Below are 14454 nucleotides of genomic sequence, written 5' to 3' on the forward strand. Positions count from 1 at the left end.
CATTTTTCCAAATAGAATTATATGTTTTTGTTTTTTTTTTTTAAACTGAAGTATGGACTTCTCATTCACAGACAATTTTATTCCCGAAGGATCCCATGGTGATGGTTGATTTAACTTTCCAGGTCTTCCCACGTGTGTTACAGTGGGAAGACCTGGTAGTCTCCCATGCGAGACTACCATGACTGAACTACCTGCCATTCATGCTATTTTCTTCAGTTGTTCTCAATTGACACAGCTATAGTTTCTTCCTAGAAACCCATAGTATGGCTATATTTATCTTCTGTGACCTTTTTTTTTTTTAGTGTCAAATGAAAATAATCACTAAGAAGTATGAGATAGATGTTCCTTTAAGATTCCTGTATGGAACGTTATAATGTAGCAGAAAGGTTATACTTGGATTCCTTTCTCAAACATTCCCATGCTTCAGTGCTTCTTCAATGACCAGTCACCTGCCCCCTACACTCTTCTCAGTGATTTGTTTACATTTGTAGCAGAATTGATAAGTATCCCACAATTGTGAACTGTGGTATAAGCATTTATATTTTTTTTTGAAATTGACTTAACTAAACTGTTTTCACTCTACAATACTGATTTCCGAGGCTAACAGTGGTCCTTGCTCCCTTGAGTGAAAGCACAAAACTTCTGTATGTGTGTGCGCATGTGTGCGTGCGTGCGTGCGTGCATGTACGTATACGGGCCTGTGTGGGAGCCAGATGTTGACAGTAGGATGGCTTTCCTCTATTGTGTCTCCACCTTATTTCTTTGACCTGTGTCTCTTTCTCAGCTCAAAGCTTGCTATTTCAGCCAGACTGACTGGCGCATGAACCTTGGAATCTTCTTGTTTGACCCCCCCCCCCACACACACACACACTAAGAGTGCTGGTGCACACTGCCATGCCCAGCTTTTGTGTGAGTTCTGGGAATATGAACTCATTTTCATGCTTGACAGCAAGCACTCTCCTCGCTGACCACATATCACCTTTTTTTTGTTATACCATTGCTTATATATCTGTGCCTTATCTCTCCTTTTCATACATTCCATTCATTTTGAAATGAATAGCACAGTGATGTATATATACTAAGAGACTGGGACACAACCAAAGAATCAAAAGAACACATACACGATCAATATTGTTTGAAATGCTTGTGAACACAGTATTGTTATATATAAAATATTTTTTCCTGTTAGTTTGTAGAACAAAACCAAGAATGTAGGCCCCCAAAGCATCCAGATTGTGATATTGCTGAAGTCTGCAATGGGAGCTCAGGAGCTTGTCCACCTGATATAACTATACACAATGGGCACACTTGCAAGGAAGGTGGGTTTATCTGTTTTGATGGAGACTGTCCTGACCTGGATAAACGCTGTGAGGAGATATATGGAGAAGGTAAATTTTTTGTTCCATCTAAGTTGTCTGTCTGTCTGTCTGTCTGTCTATCTCTCTATCTATCCATCCATCTATCTATCTATCTATCTATCTATCTATCTATCTATCTATCTATCTGTCTATCCATCCATATATATCTAACTTTTACAAATTATCCTTAACCTATTAATTATTTTTTAATTTGTTAATGAACCTTTAGGTTGTTTCAAAATCTTGACAGTTGTGAAGCATGTAATCACAAGCCTGGAAATGCATGTATCTCTTTGAGAAAATGCTTTTGTTTTCCTTGAGTACACAAAGGTGGAATTCTGAATCTTGAGATAATTCTGTATTGAGTTCTTAAAGAAGCTCCATACTGTTTTCAGTAGATTCTGTACCAGCTTATACTTCTGTCGCCAATGGCCGAGTTCTCCTATCCCTATCGCCAATGGCTGAGTGCTCCTGTCCCTATCGCCAATGGCCGAGTGCTCCTATCCCTATCGCCAATGGCCGAGTGCTCCTGTCCCTATCACCAATGGCCAAGTGCTCCTGTCCCTATCACCAATGGCTGAGTGCTCCTATCCCTATCACCAATGGCCGAGTGCTCCTATTCCCCGCCATGCGTATGAATGTTTGTCAACTTTTGTCTTTTTCGACACTCACTCCAACATTTGTGAGGCAATAGTTCACTTTGATTATTCTTTCATATTTGCTTGATGATTAGTGATGTTGAACAATATTAAAAGTACTTATGACTTCCATTGGTTTGCTCTCTGGAAGCCAGTGGGACCTCTTGCCAGTTCAGCCACCAACAGCCCATCTTTTCCAAACCTGTCTGAAAATGGAAATGCAATAGTGCTTCTCTCCACATTGCTAAGAAGTAGCTCCTGTCACACAGCTTCTAGAATGGAGGGGCAACCACTTTCAGATCCAGCTGAACCCCTGGCCCTGAAACCATGTGTCCTCTCACAGATTCATACTACAGACCTCGGTTCTGTGACTTCTCCACCCTTGCTAGTGGTTTAGACCCCACATTGTATATCCCTCAAACTTGGCAAGTACTGTAGATAAAGACTAATGCTTCCTTGGGCCCTGCTTTAAGCTATGGATCCCAGCTGTGTAGCCATTGCACACATATCTACATCTTAGGCACTTGAAATACACTCCCAGCAAACCAGCCAACTCCCTGGCAACTGAAGTTGTAGCTTTTTGTTTGTCCTCCAGATCCTGAATAGGAGTTTGCTCTACACAAGAGACTTACTACAGTTTTAAGGGTCTATCCATACATTGATATGAAGAGATGGGAAAGACATTTTTATTATATAATGATAAAGAAGTCACCTTATCAAGAAGATATAGTGTCAATTTATGTGCAGTTCGTGTCAGAACACCCAAACATTTAAGCAATCAAGCATGAAGGAGAAGACAGATTGCAATACAGCCAAGAGTAGGGGAATGCAATCCATCACTGTGCACAAGATGATTGTTCTGACAGATGATCAACTAGAAAACTATTGGTTACTTTTTGGATTACTATGAAGGGAAACCCCTATCTTTCCATGGAAATTTTCCCTTGGTTCCCTCTGCAAAGTCTTTGAATGCTGTTGGCTTAATAACCCTTCAGTTGGGCTAAAATGACTTTCTGTAGGATGAATTGGAAAAATTATTGGAAAGACCATGAAGAGTTTATTTCAAATATTATGCTTACAAAATACATCTAGGGCTGGGGAGATGGCTCAGCCATTAAAGGCTAGGCTTACAACCAAAAATAAAAAGGCCTCTATAGTTTTTAATAGAACAGATATGTTCATATTTGAAGTCCTGGTTTTGATTGTCAAATTCACATGAAAGAGAATGGACATGGTTGACAGTCCAACCAGTGTTTGGTGCTAATTGATTATTTATGGTCCTTATTAATTATGTAAATATTTATTTAGCATCTTAATTGGGTGGTAGTAGATTTCTTTTGAGAATGTAGATAAAAATTGGGTATGAACAACAATGTTGAGATAAGGATTTCTATTCTTATGGAGCTTAAATTCCAATGTGGTAGGGCTTCAGACAAACAAAAAAATTTATGGATAGACACAAAAATGAATCAAATAACAAATGCTTAATGACATGAGTTATGTTAACAAAAATATTTGAGTGATCAAATAGTGCAAAGCCACAAGCAGGGTGGCAGGACTAAATCCAGCTGCCACAGGTGCAATGCCCAGGCATGTTTGTCTGAGGAAATGAAACTTCAGAAACAAATGGGAACAGTGAGAAGGAGCCAGTCAAGACATGGCTTGGAAAGAGTATTCCAGCAAGAGAAAAACAGAGCCAATGTTTTAGCACTTCATGGAGTATGGATGCTGATGCGGGTCATGACCATTGGAAAACACGTATTTCTGACAATCTTGGGGAATCCCAGATGTACATTTATTTTTATTGCTGCTTCATAACTGTAATTTTGCTACATTGTGGTGTCTCTGTTCCCAAGACTGTCAGAAACAGTGTTTTCCCATGGTTGTGACACACAGGTTGAGAACTGTTGACGTAAGTCCAGGTAGGGAGTATGACTGAAATGTAGTGTATTGGGGTCAGATTTTTTTTTTTTAGTGTAATGATAAACCAGTTGAGATATTTAAGTAAGAGACCAAAACTATGGTTTTGGTTGAAAAAAGATCATTGTAGTTGTATTTTGTAGGTCATTGTAGATAGCATGGTGGGAACCACTGGCAACTAATACAGTAGAAAATATGAGATGTGACCACACTTAGGCTGTACTTATGAGGCATTGTCAAGAAGACTCCAATTAGGAGATGGAGGTAACTGGTGAGGGAGAAATGGCCTCAAGGACCATTTCTAAGTTTGGCCTCATCATCTGACTAGCTAATGGTATGAAGTAAGGAGTGCAGGGATAAAACAGTTTGGCTTGAGATATTAAGCTGAAATTCTATTAGTCAAAGGCAAGATCAGTTCTATGTCAGGTAAGAAAGCTAACATTTCTTTGGGCTCTTTGTCTCAGCTGAGGTGGGATGAATGGCCTACTGTGTTTAATTATCTCTGATAGTTGTCAGGGAAGGCAATGTCAAACCCTTTGCTGTTCCATGGTATATTTGAAGCATTGCCTCATTGTTGACCATAATAACCCAATATTTTATTTTGTTTATTTGTAAATAAAATATTTATGCAATATTTTCTTACCCTGGTACCCTCTATGAGTAGCAATCTATTAAAATGCATCCATTATTTGATTACATTTCATAGGACTTGATAATATAGCACAGAGACCAGAAATACAGTATCTCATTCCTGAATAGGCAATTTCTATTACTTAGGAGGCTTGGTAAACATCCCAGATTTTTAAGGCAACATTTGTCAGATGACTTCACATTTGCAAAATGCTTTCCTTTTAATGACTCAGTCTCACTCTGCGAAACTAAGTTGGATTAAAAATGAGTCTCATATTTTTGGTTGTGAGCCTAGCCTTTAACGGCTGAGCCATCTCTCCAGCCCTAAAAATGAGTCTCTAATACTAATGGGAAAGGGTGTATAAAACATCCTCTCTCTACAAGTTTCATTTCTGGTTGCTAAGATGAAATACCCTGATTAAAACTACTTGGGGGAGAAAGGGTTTATGAGAGTTTCGGATTCCAGGTTACACCCTGTCATTTCAGAAACATGTGAGTTGATTGAGACAGCTGGCTGGTCACATCACATCTCCTGTCAAGGGCAGAGAAAATGAATGATGCATGCTTCCCCTGCTTAGGCCTGTTTCTGTACTTAGTTCTGGACTCAAGCTTAGGGACTAACGCCACCCATGGTAGGCTGGGTCTTTCCACATCTAATCTCACACAGACATGCCCACAGGCCAACCTGATCTAGACAACCCTTCACTGAGACACTGTTTCCATACTACTCTATATTGTCACATTGACATTAAAACCAACCAACTTACCTCCTATGCTTTGGAACGCAACCCATCTCCTATTTTCTGGCACCTCCTGTTAATGCCCCCTAGGTTACCAATCTCTCAGTGGATTAGTCCCCTGATCGAGGATACTTGTGATGCAGTTACTCTTCCATGATTTCATACAATACCCAGGGCAACACCTTCAGCAATGAGTCATTTGGGAAGACTTTCCTCCCATTAAGTAATGGTACCTTTTTTGCTTTCCTTGACAAAGCCCCCTCCTCTGTACACACATCTACAACTCTTCCTTCTCTTGTAGTTTGTGTTATAGAAATGAATACAGGGTAGCAAAGCAGCATCAAGTTATAGTCATGAACACCTCCTTTCTCTTAGTTCTTTCTCTGTTCTTACAGCTTACTAGGAAACCTTTGAGTTGGGTAATAATGGCTACAGAAGTAAAGGAAATATGGTGTATGAGGACATGGAGGAACATAAATATATATTCTGATCTAAATATATTTCTAATTTTGACAGGTTCACGGAATGCTCCATTTTCTTGCTATGAAGAAATCCAGGGTCAAACTGATCGTTTTGGCAACTGTGGTAAAGATCGGCAAAACAGATACGTATTCTGTGGATGGAGGTGGGCTACATCAAGCAACGATACTTTCTATGCTATATTCTTTTTTTTATTTAGCTTTTCTCTTTAGTATATACCATGAATACCAGTTGCTCCAAGTACCCCATTTGCATGGCAGTGAGTCTGAAGCCTGAACAAAGGCCCAGGCCTGGACATAGTTCTGCTACAAGATAGCACACAAAGCTTTTATCTGTGGGTGATCATTCAGCCCCCAAATCTAATCTAAAGCATACTCACAGTGCCCACAGAGCCTTTCCCTCCAAAGCTACTGGCTTTTTTCTTATAACAATGATCCCCCTGATGCTTTACTACTCCGTGTGTAGTATAAAATCAAGCTCAGTTTCTTGTGCGTCCTCAGAGAGAGCCTTTTCATATTTTGTTCATGAGTTTAGTAAAAATATTTATTAAGATCCTGCTATGTACTAGATCCTGGGTTAAATAATAGTTGGCAGCATACACACACACACACACACACACACACACACACACACACACACACACAGAGAGAGACACACAGAGAGAGACACACAGAGACACACATACACACACACACCCTTATACATACAAACATACATATGCTCACACACAGATGCATACACACACACACACACACACACACACACACACACACACTTGCCATTTGTAGGTTCTTAAACACACCATGGCCTTGGCTTGTTTATGCTTCCTGATTAAAACTAACTTGTAAACTTTGGCTCTATAATGTCTACAGAGCTTTCTGAAACTGGTAAGCTAGGAAACCACCCTAATTTCTATAGGGACTTATTTTATTTATGGTCAGATTTTTAAAATCATGTTTCATATCAGTTAATAAGGTCCTTGAGGGTACATCTATCAAATTTATTCACTATTCTCTGTCTCTAATTGGTTACCTGACAGTAAATATGTAATCCACAGAATAAACAAAAGACTGTGAGCAATAATGAATACTTGATATCAGTGGGTTTAAACTTTCTCCCTTAAATATTTATACAAACACATTATATTCTCTATGTTGGCATAAATAGTCATGATTTTTAATCAAAGCAATTACATTTCTAATAACCACCTAATATGCACTAATCATTTTTATATTTTCAGAAATCTCATATGTGGGAGATTAATTTGTACTTACCCCAAACAAACTCCATATAACCCACCTAATAGCAGCACTGCTTCTGTGATTTATGCTTTTGTACGGGACCAAGTATGTATCTCTGTGGACTTTGGATCGAGTGTCAGAGAAGATCCACTCAGGGTCATTAGTGGCTCTGTATGTGACCTTGACAGGGTAAGTCACTTACAACCAGTTTCTTAAAAATCTAGCTTCATTTATTATTTTGGTTAGCATTTTCATATTAAAGTATTCAATTTTGATTTGCTCTGTGTAACCCTAAATGTTTGGAGGGAGAAATGAATGTATTTTAACTCATGTTTAGCTCGTAATAGAGAAATATAAATGTTTCATTCTTCTAGAACTTCAGCGTCATGAGTGATGGCTAGAGAAGAGACAAAAAAAAAAAAAAGTTTAGGAATAGATTGTGCTTAAGTACTTTATAGCATGGACCATCACTGAGAAGGAATTCATTTAGTCTTTGTGGCTCAGTGAATTAGGCTACCCTTGAAGTTAGGATGCTTACAATGATTATGGGACATTTTACCAGTTACCTGAACAATGTGAGATGTTTCTAGAATAAGTAATTTTGGGGATAATAACAGCATTTACTCTAGAGGGCTATGGTGGAGACTGAAGGAGATTACATAATATGGACAGAACAGTGCCTAGCACATAGTTTGAGCTAAGTGTAATTTGTATATATATATATACATTTTTTTTTGTTTTTTTGGGACAGGGTTTCTCTGTGTAGCTTTGCACGCTTTCCTGGAACTCACTCTGTAGCCCAGGCTGGCCTTGAACTCACAGAGATCCGCCTGCCTTGCACCACTACCACCCAGAATTGGTTATTATATTTTTAATTTGCATCCATGACCCCAACTCAAACCTGTAGAAAATAGAAAGGGAATGAATTTACCTCAAAATCTCATTTAATTTCTGACCACATCTGTGTTTGTGTAGAAACATGTCATATTTTATTAAAGCTACCTACTTACTGGACCACCTGAGGGTGATTTAAAATACCAGCCCTTATATTTTAGGCTTAGATTCTTAGCAACATTTGAGTGGAAGTGTGGTTTTTATGTTTCTTCCTATATCTTAACTCTCTACCACTCACATCACAATGGTGCTTTTGTTATAACTGATGAGCCTACAGTGACACACCATTATCACCCCAAGTCTTTAGACCACTTTGGATAATCTCCAAAGACTCAGTGATTAGCAAACATATTCCTAAATATCACACTGGTCAAAAAATCAAATCTCAATAGAATTTAAAAAACATTTTATGGGCGGTGGTGGCACATGCCTTTTATCCCAGCACTCGGGAGGCAGAGACAGGCAGATCTCTGTGAGTTCTAGGACAGCCTAGCCCACAGAATGAGTTCCAGGACAGCCAGAGCTGTTACACAGAGAAACCCTGTCATGAAAAACCAATATATATATATATATATATATTACATATTATTGTTTTATATTATTTTTTAAACTAGCAAAAATTTGACATCAACATTTGAGGAATGCTGTAAAATTACTAGACTCAAATTTGTAGCAGCAAATAGTTATGGTTTTGATATTAAATTTTTAATTACAGTGCTAAGATGGCTGGAGCCCTCTGAATTGGAAACTTCTTTCTATTTTCTTTAGATTTGTTTAAATAATATATGTGTAGAAACAAGATTTCTTAAGAATCAGTCAAGCACATGTTCAAGCAAGTGCAATGGAAATGGAGTAAGTAGCCACATGTTTCTGGGTGTTTCTCAGCATCAGTAATTTATTGGTCTCATCTGATGTCCACAGTGTGCCAAGGCCTATTGGCACCTGGGAGCTGAAATGAACAGTCAAACTCAACTTCTTTTTTTTTTTATTTTATAATTTAATTTAATTTTACATATCAGCCACGGATTCCCTTGCTTAATTCCCTTGTTAATTCTCTGTCAGATTCAATGTTTGGTGTGTCTTCTGAGTTAATTTATTCTATAGTGAAGTTTGAATCTGAAGTGATATTTTTCTGTGTTTTTTTTTGTCTGTAAGTTGATAAGGGTGGGGTGTTCAAATTTCCCATTATCATCATCATCATCATCATCATCATCATATCTGACCCACCTATTCCTTTATAGGCACTAATCTTTCTTTTATAGAACTGAAGAGCTGATCTAGGGTGCACATTTGTATTGACCATCACTATGTCTTTTTGACTAATTGTTTCCTTTATTGCTTTTAATTTGGCCTTGTGGTCACCTTTATACATACATACATACATACATACATACATACATATAATTTAGGATATATATATTATATATATAAAATTTAGACCTTGTGGTCACCTTTATACACACATACATTTATATACATATATATATAATTTAGGATATATATAATTTAGAACACACACAGAGCACACATACACATATATGGCACTGTACATTCCACCTTTTCATTACATTATTTCCATATTTCCCTTTCTACTAATTTGTGTTTATCAGGGCAAATGGTATCCTCCCCCCACATCCCCATCCTCAGAGAACAGTCATCTGTTTGTTTATTTATTTATTTTTATTAAATTTAGTTAGCCAGCATGCATCATTTGATATTAAAGAGCATTCACTGGACATCCTTTGAGACAGATCTTAGCTTGTAGGCCAGGCTGGCCTGGAACCTGTACCTCTTGTTCCTCAGCCTTCTGAGCGCCAGGATTATAGGCTTGTGCCATTCTACCTGGCTTCGGCTTTAGGGATCTTTTATATCTGTCCACGCAGCCTTACCACTGGCATGTTATACAGAGAGGCTTTGTTTCTGGCTCCGTCTGTCTGTGGCTTTAAATGTCCTTTGCATACCCCTTCTTTACGTATGGCTAACTTTCTGCTGTAATTTAGTTGATCAGGCTTTCTGCACCTTCAGCTTCTTCTGGCCCCCCGTTGTTCATATCAGAGGCCTCATACTGTGCTCTCTGAATGTAGATGCTCTGGGACCGCCTTTAGTCCACGGCTTTAGGTTTTCCGTTTGAACTAGTCTGTTGACAGTGCTTTCCACTGCAGTTTTTATTTGATTTTTTTTCTTTCATTGCCAAGATTCTCATTTGGCTCCCTGCCCCAAATCTCAATTTCTTTGCATTTAGAAAACTGATTATTGTGGAAGTTGCTGGTTGCTGATTATTTTTTCAACAAGGTTCTTATTCTTAGGTTGAAGTTTAGATCCAGTTAAGATGGCGTCAGCTGAGTTACAGGAAGAACATTTTCTGTCTTTGCTAGTAAATGTTTCACAACTAGCCTGGGGAAGGGTTAGGTCTTTGCTTGCAAAGGCCAATATCTGAAGCAGCCAACAGGAAGTCACTGAATCTGAGGAAGGGAGACGATGCATGCCAGTCAGCCTTGGGATTGGTGGCCTCTAACACATCACTAGATTTAGAGTTGATGTCTGTCTGCTTCTGAAACTGCTCTATAAACTTTTTTTTTTTTTTTTTTTCCTGAGACAGAGTTTCTCTGTGTAGTTTTGGAGTCTGTCCTGGAACTCACTCTGTAGACCAGGCTGGCCTCGAACTCACAGAGATCCACCTGCCTCTGCCTTCTGAGTGCTGGGATTAAAGGCATGCACCACCACTGCCACAGCATGTTATAGTTTCTTGATCCAAGTATGTCTCCTTTTGTATGTAGCTTTTTAATATCTCTTCCTTTGATGTGTGAGTTTTAGTCTACGGAACCAAATATTCACTTTGTGGGATTCCCTCTTGAAATCACATAAATATAACCATACTTAGCTAAGATAAAAAAGTAGACATTATGGCCTAGCACATAGTTTCATAATCTTAAAAACTGATTTACACATCTCAAAATGATCCTAGGTATGCAATTCACTTGGTGAATGTCACTGTAACGAAGGCTTCGGGCCTCCAGACTGTAGCACGAGTGTCCGGTCTTCCTGGTGGTTTAACAAGAATGGTAAGTATCTATACCTTTAAACAGCGATCGAGGTAACATCATAAAATCACCTAGTTCCATTCACACGCAGCCACATTTTGCCACCCCAAAAGAGGCTAATAGAATTTGGAAACAAAAGGCAATTCGACGTTTCTCAAATAAATGAGAAATGGGCTGTCTGTTTCTCTATGCTGCTGTATCTGTCATTTGGGGGTGTTTCCCATCTGCCTTCCCACCTTTACAAAGTCTGTGGGATCTCAGCTCTAGGCAATGTCTACTGCATCTGGTACAGCCACCATGTTTCTGTTAAAGGAGAAACAACATGGAGGACAAGGTTTGACGCAGTCTGTAGACTTCACGAAACAAATGGTAAATTTCACCTGAAGAGATAATAGTGGAGCCGCTACCATGACAGACTCTGGTGCCTGTCCTTGACGCACCTATTAGAGCTGGAAGTAGTTTTGGAACTCTCCCTTTCTCTCTGGTTTTTTTTCCAGACAGGGTTTCTCTGTGTAGCCCTGGCTGTCCTGAAACTCACTCTGTAGCCCAGGCTAGCCTCGAACTCACAGAGATCCACTTGCCTTTGCTTCCTGAGTGCTAGGATTAAAAATGTGCTCTAACACACCCGGATGGGACTCTCTATAATTAAAAAATAGTTTTTATTTTCACACAGTGCATTCTGTTGGTTTCTCCTTCCCCAGCTCCTAGATCCCGCCCCCCCATTTCCCTACCTATCCAAAAGCCACGTCCTTTCTTCTTAGGGTCTGACAGGCTCAGGTAGGCACTGTCAACAAGTGATGGATTTAAGATTGGAGCCAAGCTTCTCAATTTCCCTCGGGTGCCCCTTCAGGTAGCACCACAATCTCATATAGATAAATACAGCCCAGGGGTGAGAAGCTGGCTATCTCTTCCCTGCAAAGGGGGTGACAGACCAGCATGGTGAGATCTATGGAGAACCCTCTAACAAGTCCAAGTTTGGTGGTTTCATTGTACTCAACCTGCACTTCAGGTCACTGGATTTCAGGCACTCACAGGGTTACAATGGGGCCAGAGCGTGTAGAATAGAAGTTTCTGAAACTTTGTTTCTATGTTTTAAAGAGGGTTTTAGATACTGTTTCAAATATTGTGGTACTAGAGTTAGTTTTCCATACTCATTGATTAAAAAGCAAAAAAAAAAAAAATTATTTTAATGAATTTGTTGCCATTTGAAAGTCAATCGCACCAGTTAATGTGGAACGTACCTTTTCTTTTTAGATCTGACCATGGAAGGATCTCCTAAGAACTCAGAAAAGAAGTGGCTTCTAAGTTTGTACATTGTTTTAATTGTTTTCACCTCAACAGTCCTAGTACTCACAGTATGGAAAGGCTTGAAACCGTGGCTTTTCAAGGAAGAGGAATCCATGAGTAGCGAGTAAATTGAATTTATGTTCCGAAGCTAAGTTTTCGCAGCATCAGGACCTTGCTTACATAAGAAGTCAGGAGAAGTAATGACGCTTCGTGTTTCCCTAGGACTTTGGGCACGATATCAACATTTCCTCTAACTGGGGGAGGTTTTCTAGTCAGTGAGCACTTTCTCAAAGATGATGGGTTTTGGGAGTGTGGGTAATACAACACAGTCACCATTGTGTTAGCCAAGCCATCCTCCAGTGTCTGCCCCAGACAGCAGCAAGGTCACAGGTGTGCCTCGCTTTCCACGTGGGTGTTGAGGATCTGAGTTCAAGACCTCATGTGTATTGGTGCAGCTGCCCACCTCCCCATGCTGCCCTGGAAACTGCTGACACTTAGTTGTTCATAGGTGCTACCCTCTGCACCTCCAATCAGATATTTATTCCAAATGTTGTAACCCGGTGTTGGTTCTGGCGTGTTTCCCAGCGACTTTTAAGCAGGCCATGTTCTACATTTGAGCACTCAGTGGTGCCATAAGTTCAAGTTTACTAAAGCCCCCTTTTGTCTGGTGTTGGCAGTTCGCATAGTAGAGGGTGCCCCCCCCCCCCAATTCAAGTTTGTCTCCGGCTTGCAGCTTGTGTGTTATTCTGCCTGAGCTGGCGGAGTTGCCTCCCATTGGCATTCCGCTCTTGTGAACAAAGCTTGAATAAACAAGGGAGGTAGGTGCCGCTTTGAGATCCAAAACCTCCCTCTGAATAGGTGAGACAGTTGATTGGCTTGATCTGTTTGGGAGCCAACCTCAATTCTTTCAGAATGCCTCAAAGTAGGATTTCTGGATGGGATGGTTGGTAGTTGTGCTTTTCATTTGCCAGAGCAGTCATTCTGTTACCGCGCGAAAAGGTCACGAGACACGACAAAATCCAGTCTCAGAGCTGTATTAGGAGGAAGCTGGGGGAGACAAAAGAACCAGGCCTGGGGAAGAAGTGCGTGCAGAGAGGAGGGAGTGGGGGGGGGGAGGAGAGAACAGAGAGGAAGAGTCTGAGGAGGAGTCTGTGTCTGGCTTTTTTAAAGATTCCCACGCACATGCGCAGGTAGGCTTATGGAGCTATGCCACACATGCGCGGATTACGTGACCACGCTGCACCCAATGGGCGATCACACAGCACACTGATGACGCAAGACACAAGACCCCTTGCTTAGCGATTGAACTGCGCATGTGCGGTCATGCAGCTGGCGTAGCAGCAGAATCCCAACAGCTGTACCATGTGCTGATTTACATCCTCGCAAGCACTCCATTTTCTCCCTCTACCGTTCCCACTCTGAACTTCTCACCTTCTTTCTAGCCATCCTAACAGAAGTGGCCTTCTGTTACTGCAAATGTGTGCATCTTCTTTAGAAAAACACTTGTTCAAGTCCTTTGGGCATATTTTATTTTATTTTGAGACAGGGTCTCACTATGCCACCCTGGCTGGCCCGGAACTCTTCATATAGATCAGGTCAGCCTCCGAAGTCACAGAGATCTGACAGCCTCTACCTTCTAACTTCTGGGATAGAGCCTTCAGTCAGATTTTAACGGTGTTTTTTTTCTCTTAAATAGCATGGATTCTATGCGTACTTTGGATCTGTGTTTGGATACTGATTCCTTATCACAAGAGTGCTTTCCCAGTATTTGGAGTGCTCATGTGGCTTTTTGTTTGTGGATTGTGCTCCTTCTGTGTGGATGATTGCCACGTCTAAGGTGAAATGGAGGCCCTCTCAGGCTTTCTTGGGGGAGTTTTAGCTTTCTGGTCTTTGTGAAGTTTTTTTTTTTTTCTTTTTAATCAATTTTGAGTTAATTTTGTGTGGTGTAAGGGGGCAGGCAGGGTGTTCCAGTTTCACTGTTAAGTGCTCCGTTATTCTGTTTTCCAGCACTACTTATGGAAGGACTCTGTCACTCGTGCCGCTCTGTGCTCCGCATCTTTGTTTAAGGCCAGCTGACTGCGTGGGGGTCTCTTTCTGTCCTCTATGCCGGTCCATTGATCTGTGCACCAGTTTTTACAACGCACCTTGTGCCGTCAACTCAGCATCGGGAAATACAACGAATGCTTCTAGCCTCGTGCATTTGAACTGGGATTGTACTGTTGATT

The 14454-nt window shown here is 40.4% G+C and overlaps 1 protein-coding gene across 3 annotated transcripts in view; it reads left to right on the top strand.

Moving 5' to 3' along the window:
- Adam32 (ADAM metallopeptidase domain 32) overlaps positions 1 to 14454 on the top strand; it is a 94978-nt gene that overhangs the window by 68546 nt on the left and 11978 nt on the right. For all 3 annotated transcript variants that reach the window (XM_006982962.4, XM_076553805.1, XM_076553806.1), the window contains exons 14-19: positions 1190 to 1388; positions 5803 to 5911; positions 7007 to 7196; positions 8670 to 8753; positions 10867 to 10963; positions 12197 to 12353. In XM_006982962.4, the coding sequence (XP_006983024.1) occupies positions 1190 to 1388; positions 5803 to 5911; positions 7007 to 7196; positions 8670 to 8753; positions 10867 to 10963; positions 12197 to 12353 (836 nt within the window). The remainder of the gene's footprint in view (positions 1 to 1189; positions 1389 to 5802; positions 5912 to 7006; positions 7197 to 8669; positions 8754 to 10866; positions 10964 to 12196; positions 12354 to 14454) is intronic.

The sequence above is a fragment of the Peromyscus maniculatus genome, chromosome 17 (genome assembly GCF_049852395.1).
Source record: "Peromyscus maniculatus bairdii isolate BWxNUB_F1_BW_parent chromosome 17, HU_Pman_BW_mat_3.1, whole genome shotgun sequence".
NCBI classification, from domain to species: domain Eukaryota; kingdom Metazoa; phylum Chordata; class Mammalia; order Rodentia; family Cricetidae; genus Peromyscus; species Peromyscus maniculatus.